A 16,923-nucleotide genomic window follows, 5' to 3' on the forward strand; every position below is an offset into this window, starting at 1 on the left:
CGTCCATTAACAAGTGAAGGAAATTGTATATAGAGGGATTTTTTTAGATTTTGCTTTCATTTGTTCTCCTGTCTGTGACTGATCTACATTCTCGAAATGAATTGGCAATCGATACTTGTATAGTGAAACTAACGTACCTTCAATTGCATCGCAAGCTTCATGGCACGACTTTTTGACACACAGTGATCCGGCGGCGTCTAACACGCTACCTCCTTTGCATTCTTGCAAAAACTGGGAACGCGGGGTAACTTGTACTCGTCTATGATTGCTACATCGTCTTCTCCATTTCCAAAAGTATAAAATTAAGTATGAATAGGGTTTGTACGATCGGTTGTTGTTAGATAATTATCACCAAATCTAGTATCCCCGGCGGTCTTGCCATATTCGATCACCGTTATATTATGGGTTTCACTGAGACATGCGAAGTATGATTGATATAAACTGCGTAAGCCGATAGAAACGGCATCTCTATTCTTCGTATAAGCTAGAATCACATCATTCTGAAAAAACAAGAAGTGAATGTTATTATAACGACAAGCTAGTCGTGTCCGCCGAGGGACTTGATAATTGTCTCTTACAACGCTATAATACGTCAAACGTTTGAACTTAAATAATAATCGTCTTTCAACCGATGTACACGTGCGTTCAAGTCTGAGTCCACGATCCATTGTCGGTGACCAATGAAGTAGACAAATACAGTTCGAATAAACAATACGAATAAGCGAATTGTTTTATGTATCAATGACGGAATGACCACCGACAATAGCCAAGTAGGCGTTTACTTTATTTCTCATGCATCGACAATGAATCGTAGGAAATTGCCGATGAATTAATGACAATGACAATGAAAATGATATTTGATGTGCTCATATCTCCGAAGAATTTTTCCACTAGGCTTTATATCCACGCCTAAAAATAAAATTAATTGAATAATGCCACCTTATATATTATTGCTCCGTATTTGGATATCTCGATGGTGTACCAAGTTTCTCTGTTCGCAGGAATTGACGCGAACACGATGTACACTGTTCCTTTGGAAAAGGCTTTGAAATGTAGACATTTATCTTTCGTATGACTGACTGGGTCGAATTTGAATACATTAGACCACTTCACGTTGCATGGAGTGTGGAGTCTTGTTGTTGTAGGCGATATCTGTGAGAAGAGAGTTGAAGCAGGCCACCTGACACGGGCAAGGACTTTGCCTTTAAAAGGGAAGAATATATATATATATCTTCAAAAATAAACTCCACAAGCACTCTACAGCCTACACTCTACACTCTACCACGGAGAGACCCAAGAAATCTCATCTGAAATCATCAATATAGCCCGTCGGATATTTCGTCTAGCTATGCTGATATTTTTGTGTACATTAATTGACTGTAAAAGCAATCAATTTCTGAAGAAATAAATAATTAACAATAAATAATTGATACAGCTATGCTGTTTAATAGAAATCATTGACTACATGATCATACGATTGAAACGAGATCAAACGCGTAAATGTTATTTCACCTTTTAAACGCTTGTCGAGATTTGAAAAATACTCCCCGGATTCACTGAAGTCTGCCTCTGCCAAAGTTAGAGCTCCGTCCGAGTATGTCAAAACGAGTCCAAATATGGAGATTTTATTGTTGGATAAAGTATGACTTCCGCCATTGGAGAAAGCATTGAACAATGAACAGATGGAAATTATCGTTCTCATCTCCTGTAATCCATCTATTTCCACTATAAGATAAAGATGTTTTAAACATGTAAATATATTTTTGCTTTAAACCAGGCAGGTAACTAAATTGCTTGATAATTAGGGAAGTAAGATTAAAAATTCATATCATCATGCAGATCTGGGGCCGGTTGTATCAAGCCCGTTTAGCTTAAACGGTGGATAAGTTCAAAATAGAAATCAAGTCTATCGTTTTATTCAACAAGCAAACAAAATGTTTTTAGCCTTAATACAAAGATACTGTTTACAACTACATATTCAGTGCATAATATTCAAGTTGACTCATTCAACAGAGTTGTAAGAGTGTTATTTAATTTTGACTTATCCACCGTTTAAGCTAAACGGGCTTGATACAACCGGGCCCTGGCCGACTGATTTTGGTACAACTCATTCTCACATCCATTTTACCAATCTTGACATGGTTTTGGAGATCTTGCTTTTATTTCCACGGATTTCAGTATCCATGTCGAAAATGACATTAAACACTTTGCCATTATTTGAGATCTCGTTCCATCTTGGGATGGCCGCTGAACCTTCAAGATGCAGTGTTTCACATCCTCCGTCACCTGCTCGAAGATTTACATCAGTTGCTGATACTGGCCCCTAAAAATAAAGGTAAAAGCACTCATTAGTGCATGTCCTCTAATTTCCCTTGATAAAAATTGAAATCCAACCGCAAATCATTTGCGAATGTGCTAGTACTCGTGACAAAAAAGTCATTTGATTGGTCTTATTAATAATGTAAAGCATGAAATCAGTGAATCTGTTTATTTCTAATGAAACAACAGATCTTCCGATTTCCGAACCAGTTAAAATGAAGAATTGCCTATAGTCAAAATGCACATTCCTGTAAGCTAGCCTCTGCATGCGAATGACACTAGCTAGGGTTTAGTTTAAGGCAATATTGCATCATACTTCTTCCATGTAAGATTCTATGGCAGCCTTTAAATTCGTTCGACGTTGTTTCAACGTGTTTTCAAGCTCTTCCCTGCTTCCATAGTCACAGTAAGTTTTAATTGTCACACCAGCAACCGTCCTATTATAATAATATCTCTCTGTGCTTTCTTCCTTTACAAGTTTTGCACTATTTGCCTCACAACCCCAATCGACGGTTGCATCAGGAAAAAGTTCAGCAGCACGAAAATCAACAAGGTCAGTGATCGGTCCCATAATGAACTTGAATGCTTTGGGGTAACTATTAATGCTGTCAAGCCATTCCTGAAAGCAGTTTTTGTTATATCAATACAGTGACTTATTTAGTTGCCCTAAATAATCATTTTTGGGATTGGAGGTGATTTTACCGCAGAATATACTGATGTAATGAACAGTAACGTGCTTAGCTGCATAGCAACGTGCTTCAAAACACAATACAGGAAAGTAAAAGTGGAACAAAACCTTTTGGAGAATGAAAGTTACATACAGCATTTTTTCATGCTAAGTAATTGGGTGCAATAGGATGATGTATACCTTTGATGCACTAAATGCTGCTTAATGTGCTTAATGTGCTTAATGCAAAAATTTGAGGGCTCAGGTTTCAACAGCCGGGTACAAATGTTCTTCCACAGCTGCCCTATAAAGGCTATAATGCACCTCTCACTTATGCACGATACTTCACCTCTGAAAAAACATGCATTCTTTTCACTTTCCTATTACTTATGTTAAGTTTTTCAAACATGAACACAAAAGTAAAACACGTACGACTAGTGTACTTTTAAATATTGGCGAGTATAAGTCTGCGACTGCTGCTGCTATCTCCTGATCTCCACCAAGAGCTTGAACTGAAGTTGACATGAATTTTTCTTCTGTCTTTGCTTCGACTCCACCACTAGTGCTGCTATACCCACCAATACTGGAGAAAAGACTTTTGTATTCCACTTCAGCTTCGACTGCAAATTCCTGCTTGGTTGATGTGGATAGACCACTTTGCAGCTTTCGTATTTCTAATTGTCCGCCGAATTTTGCCGATTTTATATAATGAGTCCCCCATCGAGATATGAAGTCACCTGTACAGAATAAACTACTTTATCAAGGCGCCGCAGTTGTAGCCATTTATATTCCGCCTCTTTAGATTTAACCGCTTGTGAAAACGTGACTGTAGATTTATTATTTAACAATTATTTGCAAAGGCAATTAAGATGAATATCCCAGAATCAGTAAAAATAGGGTAAGGTATGAAAATCTTTCTGGCTGAATGCTTCAATGATTGAATCTGCTTTGTAGGCATAGTAGATTTACTGCCTAATAGATTTACTTACTGAATTTAGCTGGTGCACCAGGTTGAATGAAGGATGGTGGTAGATTCATGAACTCGTGAAGAAATGCACGCGAGAGATCTTGAGGTTTCACTTCATCTTTGAATATTTCATATCTAAATTAAATAATTTCCGACAATTTAACTGAACACAGAGAACGTCAAATTAGCGGCAAACAATTGCAGGCAAACAACATATCGCAAAAGTCAAAAGCACATTTTGTTCGAATTAAAACATAATTCACCTGTCCACATCGATGTCAAAGACTGCAAGATTAATTTGACTATTCAAGCCGGCTGATGCCCCATAAGCAGCTTTAGCTCCAGCGTATAACCCAAACGTCGACCCTGATACTCCAGCTTCTGTTTGCAGATACGTTTGAAATTCTCTTCGTGAAGAAAAAACTCGCATGTTTGAACTTGTTTCGTATATGCCATGAACGTTCATTGTGTCAGGCACTTGAAAGTCGTCGTAGCTACAAAAATTAAACAAAAACTTCAATGTAACTCTAATCCCACTAATCGACATGATCAGAATTAAGCGCAGCCCATACGGGGGCCGGGGCCCCACTACGCTTGAAAAAATTTTGAGCCCCTCTTGAGAGGATGTATTTTAAAAGGAAGTTTGGCTGCCAAATGTGTAGCTAAATTAGTTACATGCCAAACGTCGCATTGCTATTTTCCGCATCCTTCAAAATTTCGAAACTAAGTGTCACAGTCGCACTAATTTTAGTATGCTCTTTCTAGCTGTGGTGTAGTGATTACTTTCATTAATTAAACCAGAGTAGCCCTGTAGTAAACCTGGTTGCCGCGCCGTGAACTTATTAACTGCCGTGAACGTATTAACTTCAATATATACGGATTACTTACTAAGAACGTCCACCACAAGAACGTTGTATGATACTCATTTTTCTCGACTCTGGACTGTATTTACCACGTCCATCAAAGCCAACACCAATAAATGCAGCGCCATCAATCATATTCTGCGGGAGAAATAATATTGAAAACTGAAATGTTCGAATCAGTTTATTCGTTAATGAATATTAATTCCGAAAACACCTTGCATATAACGTAACTGAATGAAGCTTCAACATGAATTAATTTTAAAACTGTACCAGCAACCAGGAACAATTGAAAAACACAGTGAAAACAAACACACCTGACAAGCAGTTAGAACTTCTAGAGATTGATAGCAAGGATCACCAGGTTGATATCCAGTCCCCCAGCATCCATTCATCATCATAGTTCCTATTCCTGCAGGATATGTGTACACAGGATCACCAACTTCCTCGCTGCTCGCTGGGGAACTATCGCTTTCTATTTCTGCGTCCATATGATATCCAGGTGGCGCAAACATATCCTCATTTTTCCAGCCTTTCTCAGGAAAGATATTCAATTTTATCTGACAAAAGGTATATATCCGTACAATTAGCCCATGCAATACATCAAACTACGGGACTATGAAATAAAAGAAATTGCTGACACTTATACTTATACTAGAATAAACGTTTTCTCGTTCTACGCCAACCATGGTGGCCTCGTAAGTTTGCCTCTCCTCCCTTCCTAATTTGGAAAGTGACTCTGATGTTTAATATCAAAATAGAGTCATTCACCCTTTTATTTAAAAATGCTTCTGATTTATTCTGTGCTCCCTGGATATTTGCTATCTGCTGATCGATTGCGTTTCCAACAACTTCGATCCCTTTCTCGACAACGGCTTCTTGGACGTTTTCATTATCAAGAACGGCATTAACATCTTCTGAAGTACGTTTTGATCCTGTTGTAGTATGATCTAAAAGAGGTTTTGTTCAAATTGAAACGAATAGATTGAGCCACGTATTCATAATGAGACCCCAGAGTACGATTATTACTAATTCTGCTCAGTCCAGTGGCTGTCCGTGTAACTACTGAAGTTACACGACACAAACATGGCACAGACATGGCAGACACATGGCACACACATGGCACATGGCATGTTAGCACATGCAGGTCACGTAGCTACGTACTTTTTCCGTGGACTATACCATCAGAAATAGGCCGTTCAGACGCAGCAATTAATTTAATCCTTGCTATAAATGATATATTCTTGAATACCTTGTATTAACGCAACTTCATTCTTTTTGAAATCATTTTTTTTATCGTTGTAGACGTTTTTCTTGTTTTTACCAACATGCTTTAAAGATCTTTTAATTCCCTGTGATTTTAATGGACCTTCTTGTTTGTCATGAAGATGTGCAATGGTTTTGAGAAAATTGTCTGACAAAATCCGATGGTGTTTTTTTCTGATCTTCCTCATGAGATTTAAGTTGTATTTTGCTTTGGCTAAAATACAAGTATACTTTATCTGTCTTTATTCCCATTATATCCTTGCTGTAGTTGAGAAATCGGTTACGTTTCGGCATTATAGGAATGCCATTACCTATATGTAATTTTCCTTGCAACTTTTTGAATGCAATTCTATACCTTAAAAAGAGTCTTTAAAATTTAAGTGTAAGAAGCGCCATGGAGCGTACTAATAAAGACAAAAGTTCGGTAGTTGCCTAATTTACATCTCTCAAACGAAGAATTGCATTGCAAGTTAGAATAAAAATTGCACCGTGTAACAGGGACTTAACTTGGTCTTCATGCAGCCATGGCGGTATAGTGCTGATATTCATTTAAAAAAGCTTATTATATCCTGACTCATGTACTTCATAAACTTTAAAAACCCTAGGGTGAGATGCTGCTACTAAACGCTCTGCAAGTACTTAATCTATAATTTGATTGCTGTAACAGAAGTGCGAAGAATGTACGAGATAAAGAGCCCCAAAAACATACGTATACATAACATCAAGTTCATTCAAAAATTATATTTATTACTGACCTGTCGCCACATCACTGCAATACATAGCATACAGAACACCAACAAGCAATTTGGAGATGTCATATTTCCAATAGATCGTATTTGTAGCTATATATGGCCTATATATATATAACAAACAAGAAATTATTGAGAAATTGCCATTTCAGTTTGGGAATTATTAAAGTGAATTTAATGTAGCTACACTTTTTTAGGCCATATTTTAGCTTCAGAGAAAATATATACGCGCGTAATTACGAAAATGAAGTGATGCAAGTATGAAGCTGAATATATAATGTCTCTTTTACAGACATGGTGTCATGCAATTGATTTTGTAAATTTCATTGCACTCATGCAGTTAAATCATGTTTTCATTCTCGTGGCGCTCGCGCGTCATTACCAGTCTACTCGTCTATTAATGGTTAAATCAATTAAGTTAAATCATTATACCTAGCTCTTTTTCGACGCTATTGCACGATGTTCCAAATGGCTTTAATTAACAATTATTCGTCGAAGGCGACGTGAATATCGCCTGATTACACTGAAATTACGCTGCTTGTAGGAAATACTTATACAACTCAACAGTTTCACGGCGATATATAAAACAATGTTTTCGCAAAATAAAGTTGAAAAAGTATTCTACAAAATAGTTTTTACCAAATGTCTTCTTCTTTTGTGTTTTCAGGTACAGTATTTTTGTCAAAATAACGTATTTCGTCATCTGTCACTTTGACAAAAATTTAAAAATGCCGCCATTTTAAAAAATCTGACTATCGCGTATAATAATCTGAGGTCGCTCGACCAATCAGAGGCCAGAATTTTCATTAATCACCTTTGTAATTATACTAATATCAATTAATGCCCAATTTAAATATCAAACGCGACCGCGTGCACGTGATTACACGTGACGTAAAGTAATAAGATTCTCAGACTATTTATATAATTATGAGAAGTGTAGTAGTCACATTTAGCGGCGCGAAATGTCCTTGTCTTTATGCAAAAATGAATTTGGTTGGATTTTGTCTTTGTCTAAACCGCAAGAAAAAAATCAAAAAGGTTTAACACCTAATTTCGCGTGCAATATACCGTCTCAGATTCTACTGTTCTCATGAACTCATAAATATCTTACCAAAATTTAAGAGCATGTAATTTTAGTAACTTAGACATTCCGACTTGACGTGTCAGGTCGTGACACACGTCGCATGGCTGACATTTCGAAAACGCAATATTTCGCATTTTTTTTCAACAGCAATCAGTGGCATGGCATGAAATGATCATCCAGAATCTTTATTTTTCGGCCACCCAAAATTTTTTACAGCCTGCCCTATAAAACCATAGGCGTTCTGGCCTATATAACACTAAATTGTGAACCATCTAGTTTTCAGTATATACCCTTACCTACTACTTATTTCTTTGGCATTATTGTCATAACCATGCAGATGGGATTTACGATGATCATCATTGTCAAAACGTTTTACATATACTCCGCGAAAGTTTAGACATAATTATTAAACAAAACTTTCATTTCGGATTCGCAGAGGCGGCATCACGGCAAATCGAGAAGTTTGTAGAATGTAGGTATTCTCAAAAGTGCAGTCAATCCAAAAAAATGTTGATCTTTCGTGAGTCAGTGATACCTGGTGAGTGCAAGTTTATTTACATATACTGTCGCCGGACAAAAACCCCAACCATTAACTCGCCGTGGATGCAAACTCACTGCATGCAAAGCAGGAAAGAGGTCGGCAAATTAGAAAAAATTGATGATCGATAGATAAATCGGGAAATTTGTACTCCGGAGTTGGACATTTTTTTCTATAAAAGCATTCGTCGGCTCTCCAAAATTCCTAGGCCCGTATATACGCCGGGACCTCATGTGCTTTTTATGATTTTGTTTTTACGCACGCCTGCGTGTAAATGAGCGTGAAGAGTGTCTTACCTTATCTTTCAGTTCGATCAAACCACTGAAGCTGCTTTGTAGAAGCTCTATCTGAAAACTGAGAGACAAGTACACAAGTTAAGTGTGGAGGCAAAATAAATAGCGTACCTGCATGTAAATTAGTGAAAGCTATGGTATAGAAAGTGATATAATTGACACCCTGTTTTTTAGTGCATGACTGAATGTCGCCACCTTTGTATATGGGTAGAAAAGACTTCACACTTTGCAACTGACGCAACACTCCCTGTTGCGAAGATCTTGAATTGTATATAACAAACAATGGAAAAAAGTGGCTGACAGATGAAGCTCATGAAATAGTCAATATATATATATAGATATAGATATATAGATATATAGATATAGTCGTTATCATTAAGTTTGTCACCTGGAAATATATATATAAATATAAATACGTAAATATCGATCACGTGATTGTACTGCATATGTTAAATTTATGGGAAATCGTTCGACATTTGTCTTGAAAATTTCTTGAATGCCACAGTTAGGCGAACAGTATTGATATTAATAAAGAACTAAGTGAACAAAATAACCCATGTTTAACCCGTATATATATATAACACAGGATGAGTAATATAATATAATTTTTTATATTATTCACGGCCTGATGAGTGTGGCAAGCTTAACGCTTGTCATACGAAACAGTTCTGTAGTAATTTATTCCCTCTTTAGTCGTAAACTTGCATTAAGTATGTTGTAGACGGAGCTCCCAGGTTTTATATTTAAAAGAGAAGATGTCCTTGGCGGGGGGACATGAGGTTGGGACCTTTGGGTAAGGGGGGTATAGCCGTGTGTACTTTGCGCATAGCAATATCATACATGCATGCATTCACCAACTGAGCATGCCAGGGCTGAAAAACTCGGTAGATTCCGAGTTTAGGCATATAGTAGATTTCAAAATTCAGTATTTTATGAAGCTCAAAATCACAGAATCGCCGTCCAGATAATTTAACAAATCAGTTTTGAGCGTCTAATGTGTAACACAGAGTGTGTTGCATAGTTAACGAATCAGTCACTCGAATTTATGTTGTATTTTTCCGACCAATATAACTGAAAAGCATTTTAACTAAATTTTTAGACTATAAAAATTTAGTTAAATTGCTTTTCAGTTATATTGCATTTTGGCAAAATGCATGGCGACGTATGGTACTGGTGGCACATATACACAGGGCTGCCCCATCGACATCTGAACAGCGAAAGAATATGAAAATGGCACAAAATCAGAGACCATTCATACATGCTGTGCATGGCAGCATAATTATATGTTAATAAAAACTAATGTGCTTCGAAAAAAAAGCTAAGCTATACAGCTGTGTCTTCAAGATATCTCCACAGGATCTCCGGGTTCTGAAAACAGATCTTTATCACCATGGAAGATCTTCTCCAAAAAGAAAGTTAGGAATTGGGAGCTTAAAGCCACCTTAAACCCAAGTACAATAAGAACCAATGCTTGATAGCTTCCATCCTTATGATCAACAACTGCAGGTAGTATCAGTGTTGAATTAAGCAAATACTGCAATAATATAGCTGTACACTCTGCCAAATACATTAGTAAAGTTAGCCAGTATCCAATCTGATAATACCATTTCCCTACATTAACAATCTTACTTGGATTGACATAATTAAAACAAAAGACTACAAGAGCTGTTGAAAACCATCTGGCAAAGGCTAAAACATGCAAGGTTGCTAATAATCCGTTCGCGGTTTTCCATGATACGGCGTACTCGATGAACACTACGCTTAAAAAGAAGTTCATTCTCCAGAAGGACGCTTTCCTGATAAGCTTTTTGATTGAACTTCGAAAATCATATTTGATTCGCTTGTTGTATGTCCAGACAAGTGCTATAACAATTGCTGATAAACATGTGGATGTGATCATCCAGGCAAAACACCAGTATTTTGGTTGTGGAACAAGAAACACTTGACTACAATTAACCACTGATGCTTTGTCAAATAAAGCACATTTCGTGTCGAAACCAGAAAAAATAACCAGCAAGAAAAATCGAGGGAAAAAATGCAACATGTAAACCACCTGAAAATATAGAATGAGAAATGGATATCTGAATAGGAAAAGAAATTAATACAGCGTTGCACAAAAATTATGTTATGTAAACCATACTAAGCGACCATACATGGGAAATGCAGCAAGAATGCCGAATATAAGGTAACGACGTGTTCATGAAACGAAAGAAGTTGTTAGCTCATCATATATATGACGTATTCCTGAGATTGAGGCTGCCGCAGGACAAGGAGAGAGTTCTGTACTAATTATATCGATATCACGACTAATCCTTCTCACCTTTAAAACCTTTTTGATTCTTTGAGTAGCTCTATACCTAAATCTAATGGTCGGGACAGAGGATTCGGCTCTACTATCAATATTTCCAACCGCATTCACTTTCTCACAATCAGCAAGCATGCCGTTATTATTCACCCCCTTGTCCTCCATCGTTGTTTCGAAAGTATATTCAGGATTTTTGCGTTTCTCGCTGTAGTGTTCAACCAATGGAACAACAGATTTCTGTTCGCAGTCTTTCAAAGCGTGTAAATCCATTTTGGATTAATTTGTTGCTCCAGCGTTTTACAAACATATATGCATGGACTTCGTTTTGGCACTCCTGTACAATTTGTATTTTCATAAAATATAAAATATCACCCGTTACTTGTCACATTTATTGTTAGTCTATATTGATATAAGCTTGTAAAAGCGTTATGAAGGACTTTCTGTTCAATTAGTTAACGAGAGCTCCGCAGCTGCGTTCGATCGTGCCTCATCATGGCATACGTTTTCCATATCAAGCACATGGTAACAAATATATTCAGTGGTGTGGCGTAACCAGAACGATAATTGGGGAGGGGAGGTGAATATTCATATATTCAGTTCTGCCCGACGGATTTTTTTTTTTTTGTAAGTGCAATAGCTTACAATAGAAATCCGTCGGGCAGAACTCAATATATGAATATTCACCCCCTCCCTCCCAATTATCGTTCTAGTTACCAACCTGCATGAATACTATTATCTTTTATTGCCTTCGCTGCGCAAAACGCGCTCTTAATATCGATTATTATACTATTATTGCTATTACTGATTTGATATACATTTTTCAATAAAACTCAATTTACATTCATGCATGCATGTTTACTCGAATAACACAGTTATTAACTTTCCGCTTTGAATTCATTCATCAATCAACTGTTGTTGTCATTCAGCTGACAGTTTTCAGTATTCAGTCTCTTTTCAAATCCAACAGACCATTTAAAAGTAGTTAGACGATGCCTTCTAAATTCGAATTTCCTCAAAATACACCTAGTGTAGCCTACAGGCTAATCTTTTTTATGTATATCATGTTGTATGCAAAGCAATCAATTGAGTCATGAATATTTTCAATAAATATATTAGAAAAAATTAATTTAACCTTTTTTTGATAGTATATACTCTAAATTATAATCATTGTTTCAGTTATATAATAAATCGTTGTTATGGATATAGCTTGTCAGCTACCATGAGTTAATCTGATGTGCACATCGGCCCTAAGACCTTATAACTCCTTGTTAATTGCATGTCCGTATAATTTTATCCTATAAAATCTTTATACTCTAACATTGAATTTGTATAAATTAATTTATTTAGCGTATGCATCCCACGATACGTTTGTCACAACAAATGCCCGTCTAAACGAAGCAGCTAGGAAGGTATTTCGTTGCAGAAAGCGCCCATCCTAACTGAACAGAACATATCTATAGCTATATATGGCCCACTTTTACCTAATAATGCAGGCTTAGGCGACATAATGGGGCCATATTTACACCAACGAAATTGAGCCGGCTAAAATAAGCGGCGGCCTAAATCAGCCCAGGCTTCAGAGCTTGTCCAAAATCAAAATAAGCTGCGCGGCTAACTTAAGTCGCAAAGTTCTCGCATATACGAAAATAAACGGCTTCGTGTCCAAATCTTACATATAAACATTGGCGTCCATTATCAACCTTAATTCCTAGCTGTCGTTTCTTCCAATTTGCAATGCAAAAACTGCCAGGTTGTGCCATTATCTAAGGCTGTGGTTTGTTAAAGGGATTTGATACTGATTATTATTATAATTATTATTTTGTCCTATTGATAAAACGTCACTGCTATTTCAATGAAATTTTGTATTACTTACTACAAACTTACTACAAATGTAAACCGCACTTCTGCACGTTATTTTTAGAATTTAGAACAAGCCGACATATCCGCTTCAGCAAAACGCTGCCGCGCGCCACAGTATAGAAGCAGGCAAACATTCCCTTGAATTTTAAACAATTCCTCCAATAGCAACATGCAGTTATTATTACAGCAGCTATATAGATTAATTGAAACAGACAAATTATAAACAATGCATGCATGTACACATATCCGCTTCAGCAAAACGACGCCGCCCCACAGCGAATAGAAGCATCTAAACATTCCCTTTAATTAACATTTTCTCCAATATGCTATAGTTTTAGAAGCTAGATTGAAGCACACAAATTAAACATTGTACACATATCCGCTTCAGCAACGCCGCCGCGTCACGGTTGTAAAAGTATGTAGATATATCTAGCAAAATGCTTTCGCTCTCATAACTGCATGGAGCATGTAACATAATTATATCCGTTTCAGTATGGCGGCATTTTTCGGTGATGAATATTTCCCTAAAATATCCCCAAAATCTATAAAGATAATAATGATTGTTTTCATGCCAAGATATATATATTGGGCCAAAAAGCTATATACATGCACCTTTCATTCCAGATATAAGGGCGGAAAACTGGCAAGAGGAAAGAGCATGCAGGTGTGGGGTGATAGAATAGGTGGTGCATGTGACTTTCCACATTAAATAATAATACCCATGCAAGTAAAAGCATCAACTATGATTACGCCCAAATACAATACATGCATCTACACCTGATTGCTACATACATGCGTTAAATTTTCCATGCATCGGAGTACTTATAGCCCATGAAGAAATTTTACACAAACAAGAAACAATTTTATAGAATAGAACATTGCATGTATGAATACGAACTTCACTATAGCAATGTATTCTATATTCTGTTTGTTCTCTGCATGTACGTCAAATCGAGAATATATACTATATCAGTATGGACTGCATTCGTATTTCATGTTTGCATGATGCATGTTAGCAGTTTCAATTTTTTTATGTTCGCGGTCACACAAAACGATGAACAGTTTTAAACTCAGCCTCTTCTCCAATATAAAATATGTTCCAGCCGCCCTTTGTTGAGCTATAGGGCATGCATCGACCCACGCCCTGCAAAGACTATATTTCATAATATTTACAACCTCGATTTTAAGTATACGAATCAGGAAGCTGCATGCTTGTTTATAGAAAATGATACTTCCTCGCAGAAATTTCTTGAAGCAAGTGCAGAAATATAAAAAAATGTGGATAAACACTAAGTAAATCGAGCTGTGAATAGTCTTGTGCCCGGTGTGCAAATTATCACACCATGATGCAGCTTTAGCAATTAAAAAAATCAGACCCATCTCAGCAAATACAAGTTCCGCTGCGTCGCAAGTAGAGTATATATAAAGGAGCAACGACTGTACACATGAAATCACAATTCCTTTAAGAAGGATCGACTTCATAAATATACTCTATCCAGTATCCATCAAGTGCATTTCTCGTCTAACTGGTAAGTTATTCTTAAATATCGATCGAATACTGTACCCATTTTTATGTGAAGCAAAGCAGTTTCCAAAGTGCTCGCAGCTTTTCTTCAGGCTTCAGCGAGTTATTTTATAGCTTTTAAAGCTCGCATTCAGATGCACAGTTGTTATGTAAATTGCTATACGCAAAAGCGAAACTATTACGGAATCTGTCACTAGAGTTTGGAGCTCAAGGCCATGCAGTGATGAAGGAAAGTAACTGCATATGCATGGGACACAGGATTTTTGAAGTAATGAACTAAAGTCTTGTTTTTCTGTCCATACATATAGAAGGAGAATCATGAAGACCATTTTCATCCTCTTCCTGGCCCTGTTCGCAATAAGTTGTGCCTCAAGCTGTCGCATATGTGAAGTAAAACTGTTACTAGTAAAAGTTCGTCCGAGTTGTTGCCGTTCGAGGACTGAAAATCACATCAGCAGTGTTCTTGTCTGCTTTCCATGCTGCGCAAAAAACTCGCTTGGCAAGCGATCACTGGATTCAGCGAACAACCTCGAAGTTGGCTTCCCTTGCAAATTCAACTACTATGACGCGAATGAAGACGGTAAGATAGACCCGAATGAATTCGCAGCCGCAACAAATCTGGAAGCGACTTCAAAAGACGTGCAGAAAACATTCGAGTCGGCTAACAAAAACAACAGCAGCGATGGAATTGATTGTGAAGAGTTTAAAGAAGCACCGTTTGACTTCAAGTGTGCGCCAACATGCGAGTGAAAAGCCTGCGTGGATTCTTCTGGACATTTTTAAGAATTTGATAAACTTTTTGATTATAATTAGGAAACGCAATGCTTGCATGTTATCATTAGTTTAGATTCACTGATAGAAAAGATTGTTAACGATTGACCATGAAAATGTAATTTTTCCATATTAAATTTCAATTTAAAGTTTATTGCAGTACCGTAATGTTTTCACTACCATGCACGCAGGACCCGCCGAAATTTGTGTGATTGCTAACAAAAACTTGGCACGTCATTATGCATGATCACTCTGGTTCTGCACTTAAAGCCTCGTAAAGGAGACTTTTTGTCCCCATTATCTGCTTGATATCTTGGCCAATTAAGCTTTTCTAATAACCTATGTGATTCAGCCATTTACTGCGTGTCCATAGGCCGAGTACCTGCACATTAAACTGCATGGACACCTTTGAACACAAAGTTAACTCATTCCCTTTCTAAAATTATATGTCCCGACAACAAATTACACATTCTAATAGATGCCCGGCTACAGAACTTTTGTATTGAAAAATTAATAAAAAATTAAAGCTTTCTTAAAAACTTACACGCGTATATACTAACAGTTTTCTTTTAAATTTTGAATCTTTCGTCCGGGATCTTCATTCTAATCTCTAATTTCTAAATGATATAGAAAATACAAGAGAAAGGTGTTTAAAACCATGAGAATAACATTGCAAAGCTTATCAGATGTTATGAACTTCACCATGCATATAAACAGCTGTTCGACCCGGTTCTAGTTCAACTCCGGCAAATCGGTACAGCAATATTCGCAGAGATCATTGGGATTCCTTTACCTGCAAGTATAGACAAAGTGACTGCAAGACTAACCTCTTTTAAATGATCATGACGGAGTTTGGTTCTGTTATTAACTTTTAATCGACACAGCCGGCGGACTGACAAATGCAGGGGGGTGTTCGATGAAAAAAGTACCCTCATTGAAATAAGATCTTTTGTTATGAATCGGTGTACTGTGTAGTCAGTATACTTTGGGGATTTTTTACTAGATTCTAAAACAAACAGCAATACAAAGAGTGCTAAATCACAAATTCGTCTTACCGCAAATTCAAGTACACACCATGCATGCAAATGACTACAGAACAATGGATATTTTTGTAAAGGAAAAGAAACGATATGTTATTTGGCTGATCCGGAAGTTATCATTACTTCTCCATTCACTCGAGGTGTCACAACTCACGTTTAAAACAAAAAAATCTGATTTCAACGGAGGGTACTTTTATGGGACACCCGGTAAACGGGACCTGCATGATGCTTTCACTTCTCGTTTTCTTTAGCCGTAGAGTACACGAACGTACATTCTAGCTTTCGGTTTTTATGACCTATACGTTATATGTATATGTCGCACTTGGTCAAATACAATTCAGCTTGATGATTATTACGCGTTTATCGTCCATTATCTATCGGTTGAATTGTAGATATTCGAGCATTGAATCTTTCACCTCATAAAAATATTCATACCATATCATTGCACTTACAAACGTTGAAATTCAGAGCGTTTGTACTCCGTTATAGTAAGACAGTTTTACTTTTTTGTGATTGCAGTCCAGCCAGTCCTCCACATTGTTCGCGTGACCAAAATGCAATGCTTCACTTTTCTTTTACAAATTGGACATAGGGTGATTTGTACCGTCTCGCAGCACGCGGCTTACGATGATGTTGGGTATTATTGTCATTAATCTATTGTCAATCAAGGAAGTGCATG

The 16,923-nt window shown here is 37.0% G+C and overlaps 1 protein-coding gene and 1 long non-coding RNA gene across 2 annotated transcripts; one reads left to right on the forward strand and one right to left on the reverse strand.

Annotated features, from left to right (window-relative positions):
• Nucleotides 1–2,113: 2,113 nt before the first annotated feature.
• On the reverse strand, nt 2,114–11,318 carry LOC114524965. The gene is made up of 9 exons (XM_028546222.1): nt 11,171–11,318; nt 5,585–5,763; nt 5,131–5,373; nt 4,842–4,954; nt 4,217–4,447; nt 3,976–4,088; nt 3,419–3,723; nt 2,636–2,938; nt 2,114–2,323 (listed from the first exon to the last, which is right to left on the reverse strand). Exons 1-9 carry the CDS (start codon nt 11,316–11,318, stop codon nt 2,114–2,116), a joined length of 1,845 nt encoding a protein of 614 aa, XP_028402023.1.
• Nucleotides 11,319–14,326: 3,008 nt separating this feature from the next.
• LOC114524930 lies at nt 14,327–15,358 on the forward strand. The gene is made up of 2 exons (XR_003687137.1): nt 14,327–14,437; nt 14,742–15,358. It is a non-coding gene; the product is annotated as an uncharacterized LOC114524930 (long non-coding RNA).
• The last annotated feature ends 1,565 nt before the right edge of the window (nt 15,359–16,923 follow it).

The sequence above is a fragment of the Dendronephthya gigantea genome, unplaced genomic scaffold (genome assembly GCF_004324835.1).
Source record: "Dendronephthya gigantea isolate DGI-Jeju-01 unplaced genomic scaffold, DenGig_1.0 000032F, whole genome shotgun sequence".
Classification (NCBI taxonomy): Eukaryota; Metazoa; Cnidaria; class Anthozoa; order Malacalcyonacea; family Nephtheidae; genus Dendronephthya; species Dendronephthya gigantea.

Excerpts from the sequence above, each read along its gene's own strand:
- LOC114524965 (XM_028546222.1), bottom strand. The coding sequence starts at position 11,318 with ATGGATTTACACGCTTTGAAAGACTGCGAACAGAAATCTGTTGTTCCA. Across the intron at positions 4,089-4,216 it reads TTTGACATCGATGTGGACAG|ATATGAAATATTCAAAGATG; the intron begins GTGAATTATGTT and ends TATTTAATTTAG. Across the intron at positions 3,724-3,975 it reads TGGTGCACCAGCTAAATTCA|GTGACTTCATATCTCGATGG; the intron begins GTAAGTAAATCT and ends TATTCTGTACAG.